The 16,522-nt window shown below is 43.8% G+C and overlaps 1 protein-coding gene across 1 annotated transcript in view; it reads right to left on the reverse strand.

The window, feature by feature from the left end:
• Positions 1 to 16,522, reverse strand: part of VWA1 (von Willebrand factor A domain containing 1) — a 137,619-nt gene that overhangs the window by 54,642 nt on the left and 66,455 nt on the right. The window contains exon 2 of the mRNA XM_068240589.1: positions 3,772 to 4,338. Within this exon, the coding sequence (XP_068096690.1) occupies positions 3,772 to 4,338 (567 nt within the window). The remainder of the gene's footprint in view (positions 1 to 3,771; positions 4,339 to 16,522) is intronic.

The following is a 16,522-nucleotide window of genomic DNA, read 5'->3' on the forward strand; positions in this document are numbered from 1 at the left end:
AACAGCAGTCAGTACTACAAAACTCCCAGCCGTATCCAGTAACCAAAGGCGGGTCACTGCCGTACTCCGCTCTAAAGATAAATATTTTACTACGTCACAGCAGCTGATACAGTCAGCAGAAAGTATAAATAGCTTGGTGGGAAGGAGGACAGTTATGAAAATAAACACTGCAGAAAATATAAAAGCATTCACTAAACAGAAATATTCTACACAGCCCTGCAATGTGCATGGACGATGCGCAAAGTGCAAGAAACGATAACAACCAATTAGATTTCAAAGTGGTAATGTCAGACTGGAAAGAAATGAATTCCTATTGGTTGTTATAGGCTGTTACAGTCTGGACACTACTCCCTTTATTGACGTGTGTATTCGACAAGATTTTCCCATCTATCTACTATAAAAAATTCAGCAGCAATGCTTGTGAATCCTCAAAGAACTGCAGTGAAAATAACATCATTAATTAAATTGCTTTTTTTTTTTTTTTTTTTTTACAATATTTCAATATTAATTAGTAAATTATTTAATTAGTGTTTGCCCATTGTAAAATCCTTCCTCTCTCTTTGTAATGCCTGGCAGATCTCCTGCTCTGAGCTCAGCCCACGTCTTCACCTACAGATAAGTCCCCGCTTGAACAGGACACTGAATATGTCTCCTGACTTTGGTTACCCCCAGGTCTTATCATGCAAGGTATAGTGGCTGAGGCCGAGAAAGCCAGAGTACCACCAGAGCAAACAAAACTATGCAGCCGGGTGGTATTAGGTAGTAGAGCGGAATGCTTTGTGGAGTAAGTTACACAGATCACACCAGGAGCTATGAACAAGGGCGCAAGATTGCTCAGAGTGACCGCAGCTCTGAGCTTCCGAGAACCACCACAATAAACAAAACACAATGGTTGCTCAGTGCGACCGCAGCACTGAGCATCTGATGTCCACAACAGTGAGTAACAAAGACAGGCAACAGACAGACAGATGGAAAGTTTGCCAGCTTCCCATACCCATCACAATTAACAAGATGCAATGGTTGCTTAGTGCGACCGCAGCACTGAGCATCTGATGTCCACCACACTGAGTAACAAGGACAGACAACAGACAGACAGACCGAATGCTTGCCAATCTAATTGCTGCCCCAGCGATAGCAAACATCCACACTGACACGGATAAGAAAAACAAGTAGGAGCGCAACTAATAGCAACCGCTGCTATAGTCACGTCCACAGGAACAGGACAAGCAAGAATCCTACCAGTCACCAACATGGTAAAGGCAGTCTCCAAACTGTCAGGATAGGAAAAGACTTCACTGTATCCCCGCGGGTGCAGTGAACGTCCAAGCAGGCAAGGCAAGGTAATGCAATACAATATTCAAACTTTACACAAGGAACCCAGCAATCAACTATGGCAAAGCTGAACACTATGACAGGCAAGGTGTGAAAGAAGAAACAGGCTTTTCTATGGACATCAGCCAATGAGAGCAGACATGCAAATTCCCAAACAGCTGAATTGTAATCACGCAATCCTGTGTTAGGCTGATTGAAGGCTGCAAGCTGGCTGTGAATGGAAAGGACTCTCATTACAAATGCATGCCAGATTATACAACAACATGCATGTAGGAAATCCAGAGCTGTCTGGCTGCAGTTCAACTGCAGCAAGCCATAGGTAGATTCATGACAACATCCTGAACTACTCTGAACTGCAGAGTGATTGCAGATGGCAATGAGACTTATTGTGAATGCACACAAAACTAAGGAGCCAAATGCAAGCAGGGAAATCAAAACTGATTGGTTGCAGCTCCACTGCAACCGACAGGACATGCTACTACAGGAGGCATCCTTACACTCTTATTTACATTCTGAAATATATTACAAGTGGCAACATCTTTAGTCCTGTCAGGTGATCTCTGCAGACTATTTGTTCACTGAGAGTTCTGAAGCCAGTACAAAATATACTGTACCCAGTCTTCTAGAAGGCTCTGGGTGGGTGGGGGGGGGGGGGGATTTCACATAGCTAAATGGCCTATGCTAAGCATTACTGGTAGGGCGGGGCTACATTCAATATACAGCAAAATAGAGATATAGGATGTTTCAGTGGGTATGCTGAATACGTTACTATATTCTACTATATGACTCTACAGTGCATCTTCTGCAAATGGAAAAGATGTACTGTACTGTACTGTTTGCTAACTGCCATATGGCTGCATAGACCCCAGCAGATAGATGGAATCTGAGATGAAGGTTAAGGGGTAACCCCACTGATGCATAAAAAATGATTTGACCTTTACCAATGCTACAACGCCATTTTGGAATTTATTATTTAAATGATCTTTCCATTCAGGCAGGCGGTACCTGGTATATAACATTATGGTACTGTACATCGTTGAAATTAAGATTTCTATGACAACGGCGTGTGGTTTGTTGTACAGGACTTCCCAGAATTATCATGTCCGTTTGAATCATTTGTCAAAGGCATAACTAGAAGTCTGCAGATATAAAAGAGGTAAACTTTCTAGCATTCTAGTCTATCTAGGTTGCTTCTTGCATGAAGAGCTGTCTATGACTCTATGTGACGCTGAGACCACAGCACACCTGGGGGAAGTCCTTCACTATGAGGAAGATGAGAACATATCTGAGGGTAAAGGGTTGGGGAGTTTGCACATTCTATAATATGCTGCCCCTTTGTCAATGCGATAAGCAGACGTTTTATCTACAGACAAAGTCGCTATGAAAATTCACCCCGTTGAGGAGATTTGCCCACCTCTTGTCAGGGCAGAAAGCAAGGGAAATGTTTCCAGGGGTACACAGCTCTAATGCATATTTTTACATTAAAGGAATATTTAAGTAAAAAAAAAATTATTTTAACTTACCTGGGGCTTCTTGCAGCCCCCTGGAGTCGATCTGTGCCCACGACATCCTTCTGATCCCTTCCGGCCGCAGTGGTGACCGCCACCTAGCTGGCCTATTTCCACCAGTCATCCACTACTGCACATGTGCGTCCTCAACAGCACACACCCTGATCCCGCTCCCATAGCCGGGAGGGTTCTGCACATGGGCAGTATGTGGAAACTGCTACTGCGCATGTGCAGAGCGCTCCCGACTGCAGGAGCGCAATCAGGGTACAGTTGGCTCAGGGCCGCGCACTAGCGGGCGACTGGTGGTGATGGGCCAGCTATGCGGGGGTCGCTGCTGGGGCCCAAGGGGATCAGGAGGACGTAGTGGGCACAGGTCGACTCTAGGGGGCTCAAGAAGCCCCAGGTAAGTTAAAAACATTTTTGTTAGACTTTAATATTAAGGTATATAGATATATATGAGATATATAGACAAGTTACTTGTTATAGTTAGTTTTTCATCTCGGATCCGCTTTAAGCAAATCTTTTATTTTCTGGAATTGAGTACTATAAATATAAGAAAGTAGATTTAATGAGTCATCTGACAGTTGGACAACATGGTCCTTGTTTATTGGAGCTGACATTTATTGCCTCTACCTGTCTGTAAGCGCTTTGAGTCCTATGGGAGAAAAGCGCTATAGAAATGTTATTGTATATTGTATTATATTATTGTATTGTATGCTGCATGTCTTTGGCCTGATGACCAAAATACAACTTTCCTTCACTCCTACTCTGATAAATCTGTGAAGGCAGATACAGCACGTCGAAAATGTGCCATTAGTTTCAGCTTCTTCAGCTTTTGTTTTGTAAGCCTGACTCTGAAATGCATTCATTTAGAAGAACTAAATGTTATTGTATTGTATTATTATTATTATTATTAGAACTATCCACCTACCAATTATAGAGTCCCGGAGCTCCTTTGTGATGATACCAAGGTCATCCTTATCTACAAACTTTAGGTATTTCTCATCAGGCTGACTTGCTGCTGCGGAGAGTTCCTGGAAATTCCCTCGTCCTGTTGTAGAAATAATAAATACATAAACTCCCATGTTCTTGAGAAGCTGCATTGGCCCGGAGATGTCATCTGTGGACAAACCATCCGTCACCCACACCAGGACTTTGGGGACATCAGCCCTAGAGCCAAACTTCTCAGAGTAAAGCTGCTCTTTCACATAACGAAGAGCTTTCCCTGTATTGGTGTCTCCCATGCGTTGCTGCATCTTCTGGATGGCCTTCTGAATGTCCTGGCTGGAAGTATATTGGCTAAGGGGGAACTCCAGAGAGGGATTAGTACTGATCTGCACAACGCTGGCTTGGACATCCTGTGGGCCAAATTTGAATGGACGTATGAGGTCCCCAATAAACTCCTTGACGTTGGCAAACTCATCGTAAGTGACACTCCCTGAGCTGTCCAGTAAGAAGAGCAGGTCACCTTCTGAATCTGGAATAAAGTTGGCTTGGTCTGTAGAAAAGAGAAAAAAAAAGTCTGATTTGTAAAGAGCTATTTCATCAAATCATTTATTGTCAACATAAATCTGCAGATAGCTTCCTAATTACAGTAACACTTACTTTTGTAATTAATAGTACATCAGTGTAAAGCCACATGCACTACACAGATGTGGTAAATGACTGATGTCTACCTGAGCAAGATTGCAGCAAAGATCTGATGACATTTTCCTCTGCAAGCTTTGTATTGCTTACTTGCAGTACAAAGCTATGGAGTCTCAATGTTGTGCTGCCCCTCCCTGTGTCCCCCCTTCCCCCCTCCACCTTTCCCCTTTCCCCCTGTGCTCCAGCCTGCTCGATCTTCCACAGAACAGCCTTTGCTGATCAACGTTTGACTAAGAAAACAATTGAACATCAATCAAATGTGCTTCCTTTTTTTTTTTTTTTTTTACATAAAATTGTATTAGATTTGAGGTTTATATACAATTTAATGTCTAATCTATTAAATATGTCTTAAAGTGTATGCCTTATATGTCTACATAATTTGGCCATCAGAAATCTTGGACTAAAACTGGACGTAGTAAATAAATGATAAGCTACCGGATATTGATCAGTTACCACTATGTCACTGAGCCCCATAAGGGTTCGTACACATGTCCAGCAAAGTGCAAGACCAACTCCAGAATATGACCGACCCCACGACAAACTGTTTACACGACTTGCATTTTCCACGCACCAACCAACTAAACAACTAATTTGCATAGTGCGCTCACAAGGGAAATTATGGACTGCACAATATGGCCGCATTAAAAAAAAGCGCAAATCGCTCAAACGATTTTTACACACATGGCCAACTGCACAAAATCAACCCAACAGTAGTGTGAGTTGAACCGCCGGATGGATAAGTCAAGTCACCTGTTATCAGTTGCTTGTCTAGTCACTTGCCACATGTACACAGGCCTGATTGTCGACCAACAGACCAAAATCAAACAACAAGCGGGCAGGTTTGTTGGACGTGTGTACGAGCTTTAAGATATTAGATCAAATCTAGGCAGAGAATCTTAAGATAGGAGAAAAGAGGGGGATATAAGGTGTTAAGGAGATGATTCACAAAGGCTACTTATTTTTCACCTTAACTGTAAGGAGTGCTAATGCATGATATAAACAAATGAAGAGAGATAATTCTTGAGTTAAATAGATAGGGAGAGCTAAACCATGAGTTATGTCAAATAAGGAGAGCTAAACCATGAGTTATGTCAAATAAGGAGAGCTAAACCATGAGTTAAGTTAGAAAAAGAGAGGTAAATCATGAGTTATGTCAAATAAAGAGAACTATACCATGAGTTACGTTAGATAAAGAGAGGTACATCATGAGTTAAGCCATTTAAGGAAAGATAAATTGCGAGTTAATAAATAAGGTGAGATAATTTAACAAAAAAGCTTTGTGAATCAGGCCCAATGTTTGGTACACGATTCCAATTTTGATGGGCTAATGATTAGCACATTTTTACACTTCTGTATATTATGAGATTGGTGATGTTGAGACCACCTACACAGTCTGTTTGTAGTATTCAAAATCTGTAGGCCCTCATACTACATGAAGGAGGTAAAATTAGTCAGCCATTGGCCAATCATAATTGAAAGTGTGTACCAGGCTTTAGTCTTTAATTGGATACTGGAGTTGCAGTTTGACAATTGGTTAGGTCAGGACAATCTGTCAATCAGCAAAACATAAAAAATCCTGAATTAGAACATAATAAAGTGCTTTAGGCTTAGAAATTCAACTTTAATTGTATAACCAGAAGGTTCCATTTAAAGCTTAAATGATTAACATTATTTGTTCAAAAACTCTGCTAATGTACTAAATGTAATATGCTCAGGAAGCAGTAAATCATGTTAGTAAGCTAATCCCAGTTTTTATTAAATAATCTGCAGCAAATGAAAAAAGGAATCTGTTGATTGCTTAACTTCCAAGTTCTAAATATTTTCTGATGTAGCATAAAAGAAAGAGCGCCTGTCTACAGAAACTGTGTCCGCACACGTGTGTAAAATGTGGCCACGTGGGCGGCTCTTGACAGACTACATTAGAAAGGGAATCTCAAGACAGGTGCCTGAGCTCATCCTGTAAGAATCCCATAATAATATGACATAAATCCAAAATAACTCTGCTTTGACCCCTAGAATATATGATCTATATAACTAAACACCCATTAGACAGGACCATGGTGGTGGTGGTGGGGGGGGGGGGGGATTTTTACTCGGTAACTTGTAAGAGAAGACAGAGTAGTTTAGATCCGTTCATAGTCCTTTCCTACAGAAAACCCCTTTGTGTAGGCAATATTAAATTACACAAATTACACACTTAAAGGAAACAGAATGCAACATTAGCACCAATTCATACACATTAATTTTTTTAAAGACTCCGCTAAGCTCTAACTGCATCTAACCTGCAACCCAGTGATCTGAGACATGCAGGGAAATTTATAGCAGCAACAAATCTCTAGCTGCACAGGGCCGTTTATAGGCATAGGAAATCTAGGCCATTGCCAAAGACTTGAGAAAAATGAAAAGAATAATGCCACAGTATTCTGTTTGAAATTATACACTGCTGACACTGTGAAGGATTGTGATGACTCTGTGGTCCAATATAGTGCTAAAAGTTAGCAAGGCACAGAAAGTTATAATAGCCAGATAGAGCCCCCTCCTTCTCCCCGGTGAACCTTACAGACAGTGATTCCGTTCACCATATCAGTGTAGCCAACATGACTTTTCCCCACCCATAGTAAAAGTCGCCACCATGTCCTCCAAATAAAGCCATGCTTCCCCTGCATTGCCATGTACCCTGCTCCCCCCCCCCCCCCAAGTAATACAGCCACCCCATGGTCCTGCTCTACACCTATATATCCCCCACAGTAATGAAAATGTGTGCTGTGGTGCCGGGATCACCATAGCAGCTATAGCAGCTGCTATGCAGCCCATAGCCAAGGGGGGCCCAGAGACAATGGCCAGCGGTGATAATGGGGTCCTCAGTGGGCCCCCTGAGGTGCAGAGTAATGCAGAGCAAAGGAGAAACGTTATCTATATTTGGGGCTGCCTAATATTGGGAGACCCTCTGGCTAGCTATACTGGGTGGGCTATCTAGTACTGGAAGCCCATCTGACTACCCATACTAGGGTCTACCTAATACTGTGACCACTACTGGCTACCTATACTGGGGGGCTATCTATTTCTGGAGACTTCTCTGACTTCCCATACTGGGGGGCTACCTAATAATGGGTGTACATCTGGCTACCTTTAGTGGGGAGCCCTTCTGGCTAGTTATAATGGGGGACTACCTAATACTAGGGGTACGTCTGGCTACCAATGCTGGAGGGTTGCCTAATCCTGGGTGGGCATCTCAGGCTACCTAAGGGCTGGTTCAGACGGACGCTTGCAGAGCGTTTGCAGCCAGCGTTCGGGGCTTGGTGTTAAACGCTCCCATTCAAGTGAATGAAAGCATTTGTACCAAGCTTTCATGCGCGTTTACACAAACGCGGCGTTTGGGTCCCGATTTTCCCTGGCGTTCAAGGAGCCACTGGAAGCTACATGTAGCTTCCAGGAGCGGTTAATCGTGAAGGCTAATGTCCCCCTAGGGGAAGAAAAAATGCGACCGCATCCAAACGCAACACGAACGCTGCTGAAAGCCCACAAACACGACACCTCCAAATGTCCATCTGAACCAGCCCTTAAACTGGTGTGTGTGTGTGTGTGGGGGGGGGGGGGGGGGGGGGAAGGAGAAGGGCAAAAAAAGGTACCTTATAAATTTTTTTTGTTTGGGGCCTCAACCAAAATTTTGCTACGGGGCCCTATGGTTTCTAGCTACGTCCCCTGAATGTGTGCTTGAAGTTGGGCTAAGGGGTTTCAAATAAACCAGTCAGGGTAGAAATCTGAGTGCTACCAGTGCTTATTTGTATTTAAAAGCTTTGGGGCAGCTATGTCTTCCCTTGTGTCTCATCTTGGAGATTTAGAGAGCAAGCATGTCACCAGTCACTGTGCCTTACAAGCATACTTATTTCAGGTAAGTGATTCTGTCAGTAGTGAATCAAGTCCTCTTTAAAAGCAAGTCAGCAAAAACAAGTACCTATACTTCTATAATTACAGGTTCCCTTTAAGCCAGCAAACTATGCAGAAAACTTTCCTTTCTTTTGTATTTCACACCTCAGGGATAATTAACATAAGTTTTTTTTACAATAATGACAATGAGTATGGGAAGGAATTTAGAGCAAATGCAATTAAATGCAAAATATTGTGTATACAACCAATTCTTTCCATACCAGGACACCTAATAGCTTACTAGATGGTGCAATTATTCACAAACCACTCTAGCAGAAAGATGCAGTTGAAGGGGAATGGTAATGTATTTGCAATAAGCGAGTGTTCTAACATATGAAGACTATTTCTTGGATTTGGTGAAATGAACAACAGCTTGTGCACGGGATCTGTTTATTAACAAGGGTGCCACTATCATGGCTTACTACGGTTTTAAGTGGCCCCGACCTCTAGCACAGGACAGAGGGAAAACAGAGAATAATGCAGCCTGTATATATTTAGTGAGTTTAGCCTGTCTAATTCCCCTCATTTGTGACTAAACACAAGTTGTCATTTGATCCCTCGCTGTCAGCTGTCTGCCACGACAGAGAGTTAATTGGTAAAGACAGGATATTAACAATATGTCTGCTTCCATGAAAGCAGGAAGTAGATACACTGCAGATTTATTGCAGGATTTGTATAAGCCTGTTTTTCTTTAAAGGTTATTATGTTGTTGTGCATCTTTTAAAGCAGAGAGGAAGATCTGAGTTCAGGTCCCCCTTTTATTTTTTCTATACAGTGATTTACCGCACTAGTCAGTAAAATTTCAAACATCTGAAAGGGTCATTGTCACTTTCCATACATGGTAGGCTATAATGTGTATTCAGAAGATTGTACCTTAGCACTTGTTGATAAAACTTACTTTTAGGAACATTATATTGTACATTGTGTGCATTTTCCCACTGACAGTCATTAGCTACTGTGGAATAACGTGCATGTTTAAATGCTTACAAACATCCAGAGCCCAAAGCAATGTTATCAATCAGGGTTAGGAAGGATGAGCCTATAGAGTATTGTAGAGAACCGTTGCTGATAGTTTTTGTGAACCACGCATGTGCAGAATGCTCTCAGTGCGATCGAGGCAGCGCTTACGCAGTTGCTACAACTCGCGTTCGGGTCGCACATCTATTGGAGCTGCCAGTGGGAGAATGGAGAGGACTCAGAGGACGCCTAGGAACCTCATGGACTACCGGCAGCTGGAAGAAGCCCCAGGTAAAGACTGCAGATTTCAGCTCAGTTCAGGTTCCCTTTAATAGTTTGGAGAAAATTATAAATCAGGAGTTCCCTGCTGCATGACAGCCTCCTGGTGGCCAACTATCAAAAATATCTGACCTCGAGCTCGAATACTTCTTTCCCTAACTGTAGGCACTGTATATTGTGCTGGGCTAAATGTTATGTTCATTCTGTATTTCTATCTTTCTTATTTTCAAATCTTATTACTAAAAGAAGAGAGTAGTGACAATGGAAAGTACCAGAATTATCATAAAAATGAATATATTTATTTTGCTCATAAATTATTTATATCATGCATAACTGGATTTCAGCTTTCCCCTACAGAAAGCCTAAAGATGGTTATACATCAGACGACTTGGCGGCCAATCGACCATCCAATTTGATTACTATAATCGGAATTGGATGAAAATCAGTGCTGCCAAGTGCATGCCTGATCAACAATGCGACCAATTTCAGGCCAAAATTGGTCACATTAGTCGATTGGACATGCTGCAAAATTTAGAGCTGACTTGCTCGATCGTGTGCGCAGCGGCAGCGTCATGCTATATTGGGATGAGTGTCGACACCCCTGACGCTGTCCCCCATGTGTAATTTGACCCCTCCCCCGCGCTATATACATTAACCCTCCTGGCGGTCTATTAAAAACCGCCAGGGGGCAGCGCTGGCGTTTTGTTTTTTTTTAAATCATGTAGCGAGCCTAGGGCTAGCTACATGATAGCCGCTGCTCAGCGGCATCCCCCAGCCCCTCTGATCGCCTCCGGCGATAGGCGATCAGGAAATCCCGTTCAAAAAACGGGATTTCCTGGAGGGCTTCCCCCGTCGCCATGGCGATGGGGCGGGATGACGTCACCGATGTCATGGACGTCGTGACGTCTAAGGGAGACCTGATCCACCCCTTAGCGCTGCCTGGCGCTGATAGGCCAGGCAGCGCAGGGGTCTAGGGGGGGGGGGCTCTGCGGCGGCGCGGATAGCGGCGAATCGGCGCAGGGCGGCAGCGATCGGTGTGCTGACGCAGCTAGCAAAGTGCTAGCTGCGTTCAGCAAAAAAAAAATTATGCAGATCGGCCCAGCAGGGCCTGAGAAAACCTCCCGCGCGGCTTACCCCGAACTACGTTCGGGGTTACCGCCAGGAAGGTTAACTGTCCGTGGCCGCCGCTTGTCCTGTGCTTGCTTCAGGCGCACTCCTTGCTCCATACATGCGCCCTATGTGATTTCTGCAGTAACGGGGCGCATGTATGACGTCACATGTCACAAACACGCCCATGTTACTAGGCAACCACGTGGGGCTGGAGCAAGCGGAGGACAAAGCTGCGGCCACGGACTGGTAATGTATAAAGCACAGGGGGCGGAGGGGGTTGGTGACAACCATTAGGGGGGATGGTGAGGCAGCACACAAGGCCGATTCCGGATCAATTTCAGCATTATATTAATAGGGAATGGGCCTGCGGGGTATGGGCAACCAACAGATCTCTCTTTAATTAGAGATGTCTCTTGGTCGAATCTGCCCATCATCGCTAGATGTATGGCTACCTTAAGTGTCATTTCTGTGACTAGAAGTCCACTGGTGCTAGCTGTCAGAGGAGGGAGGGGCAGAACTGGCAAGATCTGGTTGTGTATAAACAATGGAAGCTGCTGCAGGGTCATTTCCAGAAGCAAATTCAACAATGCAGTAACTGTCTGCAACACTGCATGATTGATGAGGAAGAGATTTTAACCACATTTTCAGAATGTTTTCCATCATTGAAGCTGCACTTCACTGTAAGGTGTTGTATAATATGCTGACACTTTATAAAGAACTAGTGACTGCGGCCAGTGCGCGCACGCACCCGTCCGCCCCCTGGCTGTCCTGTTCCGTCCAAAGGGTGTCCCTGCGGCACATGCGTAGTAGCGCAAACGCAGGGAAACACACACAAGGACACACACGGACGCAGAGACAAAGGGGTTTTATTATGTAGGATAATAACATGTACATATACTATCTGAACAGAAAGCATAGTATAACGTATACACACAATCATATACATTTACTGTAGTGGAGCAACAGGTGAAGGCGTTGCCAGGCGGGTGAATATAAGTCTGACACACCCAGGATCTCTGGCAATATCAAACACATCCTGACACAGAAGGGAAAATAACACGGCCTGAGGAGAGCTGTGGAAATGCCAGCCTAACAGATATGCAGATGTGCCATTACTCCTGACTGATTCATTGTCTGCTAATCACCTCGCCTAAGATTACATAGCTGTAGCTTGGGTTACCTTGTAAAACCAGACAGGCGCGGCTGACATTCCAAGTCTTGTCAAATATGGCCAGCCTGTTTCTGCTGTTCCCATTTATTGTACAGCTACAGGAAACTGAACATGCTGTAGCATATTTAAGTGCACCTGTCATGTGCATGGAGCCACTTTATTTCTGTAAAGTTTATTGACATTCCGTTATGGTGCCAACTAACAGTACAACTTTCAATGCCCCCCTCCCAATGTGCTCCATGCCACTTTCCATCTTCTGATACTTCCTCCTTCAGAGTGGAAGTTCTGGTTTTGAAGGTGGAAATGTAAAAAAATGGAACGCGGCATGGAGCGCATCAGGAGAAAGGCGGCAGCTTAGGTGAGTTAAGTTACCTCATGACAGTCCAAATCATCTGCTGCAATTAGCTTGTTGCAATCGTAATGATCCATTGCTAAAGAGCACCTTACTTATTGGACTTCACAGAGGAGAATTAGTGGTACTTGTGAGGAGCGCAGCAGTTTAAATAGAGTTAGATTTAAGTTTTTGGAGAATGTGATTACCGGTAGTTATACCTGATTCAGTTTGTTTTTTAGGAAAGGGGTAAGGTAATGATTTAACCAGCTCAGTGACTCTGGTTTTACATTTTTTTCCTTGTATATCTTCCAATTGGTAGCATGATAAATTGCAGGCCGATTCCTGCTAAATTTCAGCATGAAATCTTTCAGAAATTGGCTTAGTAAAACTGCCTCACCCCCCCTGGTGCTGTCCCCCCTAGTGTAACGTGCCCCCCGGTGCCCCCTGCAGCATACTTTACTTGTCGGTGTTCCCCAGTGGCTCCGTTCTCCGTCCACATACATGTGCCCCAAGTGGTTGCCAGAGTATATGTGAGTGCTTGTGTGACATAACACATGCACCCACGTATACGCCGGAAACCATGTGGGGCATTTGTATGTGGACGGAGCACGGAGCCAGCGGCAGACACAATAGGTAAAGTATGCTGCAGGGGGCACATATTACCCTAGGGAGGACAGCACCAGGGGTTTCATCATTGTCCTGGTATTGCACACTGTTACCGCTGTGCACCCGATTAAGCATGTCGGCGAACATCTTGAAGCAGGTCCAATTGATACATGCAGCCAATTTCGGCCCGAAATTGGTTGCACCACTGATCGGATGTGCTCTTGGCGGCACCGATTTTCATAAAAACCAAATTGAATGGTTGTTCAGCCGCCAAGTCGCCTGATTTATGGCCAGCTTTAGGCTGTGTACAGGCATCTTCCTCTGTTTCCGGTGACATTATTAATAATAGTTACTGTATGTTGGCTGAAAAACAACAGCAAAGGTAAACTTATTTAGGCCTGTCTTTTATGACAACCAAAAACTTAAACAAGATTTGACAGCTTTCTAACGCCAGCCAAGACCTGTATTCCTTATCTAGTGAAAACCTTCCTGAGAATATGATATTCTTCTAAGATAAGACTTTCAGATAGTTTCAATACTGAAAATGAGATACAGTTTTAGCCAAGGGTGTAATTTTACCAGAATAGCATTAATAGCATTTCTGATATGTATTTACCATGTACATTCAAATATAAATATAGTCTGTTTTCTTCCCTCGAAATGTAATTTTTATATAAAATCTGGTTTATATTCTTGCCAGTTTATAGAGTGTACAGCGGAGGATGCTGGTTCATGCTGCCAGTGAAGAATGCCACCTATTGATCCTACCACCACTATGTACCCAGTAAAGAAGAGTCCACATCTGGACTGTGCTGGAAGGAGAATGGTATAGTTACATTTCCTCCTTCCAGCCATTGGACCACCTCAGTTCAGCAACTGCATCCAGCCACTACCCTTCAGCCTTGTTCTGGGTTCTGCTCTCTGATACTGGAATTCATAATCAGTTTTGGTGAGTTAGTGGCGTTAAGGTTAGAGTGTTAAAAAGTTAGGGTATGTTAAGTTATAAGTCGTAATACAGACAAAGGTCAGCTGAGGATAAATCGAAATGAACTGCAAATTATAGAAGATACTGGCTCATGATCTGGATGACAGCAGGAAACCACCAAACCTGCTGTTTCGGTTTAGTGAGCGGAATCTGTCATTGCCATTCAACAGATAAGGTCCAGTTGAGATGCCTTAGGAGAAGACCAAGGTGATATGAACTGAGTAGAGTCCACCACTGCCTGCCAATGTTCCATAATGTGCCTTTATCCCTCTCGAGGGCGATCTTGCTCTTTACGGCCCCTCTGGAGTAGCACAAGCCCCCGGATTCTGGACTGGCAACACTGAAATTGGAGAATTTCAGCAGTGATATCAATCCAAGAAGGAAACAATGTTTCTTTCTGAGGAAAATACACAAACATTTATCATTCTTCATACGCCGTATGTGTTTCCATTTTGTAAATATCACATTGTTTATTTCAAATTATACACTTGTCTGTTTGAAAAGGTCAGAATAACAGGCATTTGTGTATTTGTTCATTATTCTCTGCCTGCCTGATAGCCGGCATACAGCCTAGTGACATTATTTGTGCAAGAAACCTGGGACTGAGCATGCTTATTAAAGGAGACCTGAGGTGTGAGGGGTATGGGATATAATACATTCCAGATTTATATAAAAAGTAAGGATTTCCCTGTGTGTATATGTACATGAGACGGAAAACACAAATGCTTAAAGTGAACCAAAGACGAAGCACCCTCATGTCCCTCATGCATTTACCATATATATTAGTGGGAAAATTAGAGAAAACAACTACCCTGCACTCTGCTTCATCCTTCACTGTTCAGCTTGGTTCTTACCAGCCCTGATAAAATCTCAGACTGAGCATTCAGTCTGGCTTTGCTCAGGAATCATTACAGATGAGTCTGTCTTCTCTGATGTCTTTTCAGGCCCAAGCCTGCCCCCTTCTGGCTCTGCTATAATGACTCACCTATAATGATTCTTGAGCAAAGCCAGACTGAATGCTCAGTCGGGGATTTTATCAGGGCTGATAAGAAGCAGGCTGAGCAGTGAAGAATGAAACAGAGAGCAGGGGAGGTGTTTTCTCTAATGTTCCCACTGATATATACGGTAAAATACATGAGGGTGTTTCATCTCTGGTTCACTTTAAGGTGCCCAAACACTGGTCGATTTCAGCCATCGATTGATTTGACCGAATCAATAGATCGAAAATTGAAGGCCGATCGATCGGCCAACCGATCAATTTGCGGCCGATTTCGATCAATTTGATCTATCTGACAGGATGGCCTATAGAGTTGCATTAGATCCAATGGTGCAGTAATGCATTTAGATCGATTTTCAATAGATTTCCAATAATTTAATTCTGAAATCTTTTCCTAGTGTGTGGCACACATTAGATAGATTCCTGTCATATTTGACCTGACAGGCATCTGACAGAAATCTATCTGATGGTCGAATCTGCTGCAAATCTATTAGTGTATGGCAACCTTTACTTTTCATGAAAACCACTAGATATGTCCGAGGCAAGCAGTGAAGCCTTTTACCAACATTTGAAGAAATCCAGTCCAGGTGCATTGAATCACATATGGTATCCATGAAATTTACCACAGCCACAAACTGGCAGGTCAATTTTACGTAGCAAAAATGTTTATATTAGATGTACCAAAATCGGCGTAACACACAACTCATGGGGTCCCCCTGCAAAAGGGCCCCCTGGAATCCAAATTCCTCCCCTCCATACCCAATCAGCTCCCGCGTATGGTGTGGAGTAATATATAACTGCTTCCAGTGCTGCCAGTCTCCTCCATATTGGAAGCTGGCGAAAGCAGCAGAGAGTGTGCGGCTGTGATGTATGGAAGAGACCTCTGGCTCTGAAGCAGGTAAATATCACACCACTCCCTGTACTACGCTGTATGTGGGTGGGGAGGGAAAGGGAGTGCAGGCCCCCAAAGCCTCCCACCCCCCGCCAGATCTCAGAGGTCACAGTAAAATGCACTTTTTTTTCCCTTTGTAGCAGTATTTACAATAGGTATTAATCTGACAGTTGTTTTGTCCTAGTTCAACTTCCCATGGGGATGCTCAGAGAATCTTTAAGGCCGGCTGTGACCCATTAGCAGTGGTTTAGCAGTATGTGGCGATCAGCATAGCGATACGTCAGTGGAGCCCTATGGGGGTGGTCCCACTGCAGCGCTTGCACTTGGAGATCGGGCTGCAGCAATTTTGGAGCGATTCCAAACAAAGACCATCCTGGTCCTTCCTTGCTTGTCTTTAGCTCACCCTTGATCCATCCATCGTGGATCCATCTGCTGGCCCGACTGGACCCCAGGCCCTACTCTTTTATTTGGACTCTTAACCAGGGGCATAACTAGAAATCACTGGGCCCCCTGCAAAACTTTGGATGGGCCCCCCTCGCTTTCTGCATAGGTGAGCTGAGAACATTCAATGTTATTCAATTGGCTAGTGCACACTTGAATGTGTTTTCCTTATGCAGATAAAAACAGACAGCAGTGAAGCGCTGGGAGCATTTTCTCTATCAATTACATTAGCTTCTGTGATAAAACATGCTTGTTTTAACACCTACAAACACACATAGGGCTTGATTCACAAAGCGGTGCTCACCTACTTAGCACATCTAAAGTCTTTAGACGCGC

The sequence above is a fragment of the Hyperolius riggenbachi genome, chromosome 6 (assembly GCF_040937935.1).
Source record: "Hyperolius riggenbachi isolate aHypRig1 chromosome 6, aHypRig1.pri, whole genome shotgun sequence".
NCBI lineage: Eukaryota > Metazoa > Chordata > Amphibia > Anura > Hyperoliidae > Hyperolius > Hyperolius riggenbachi.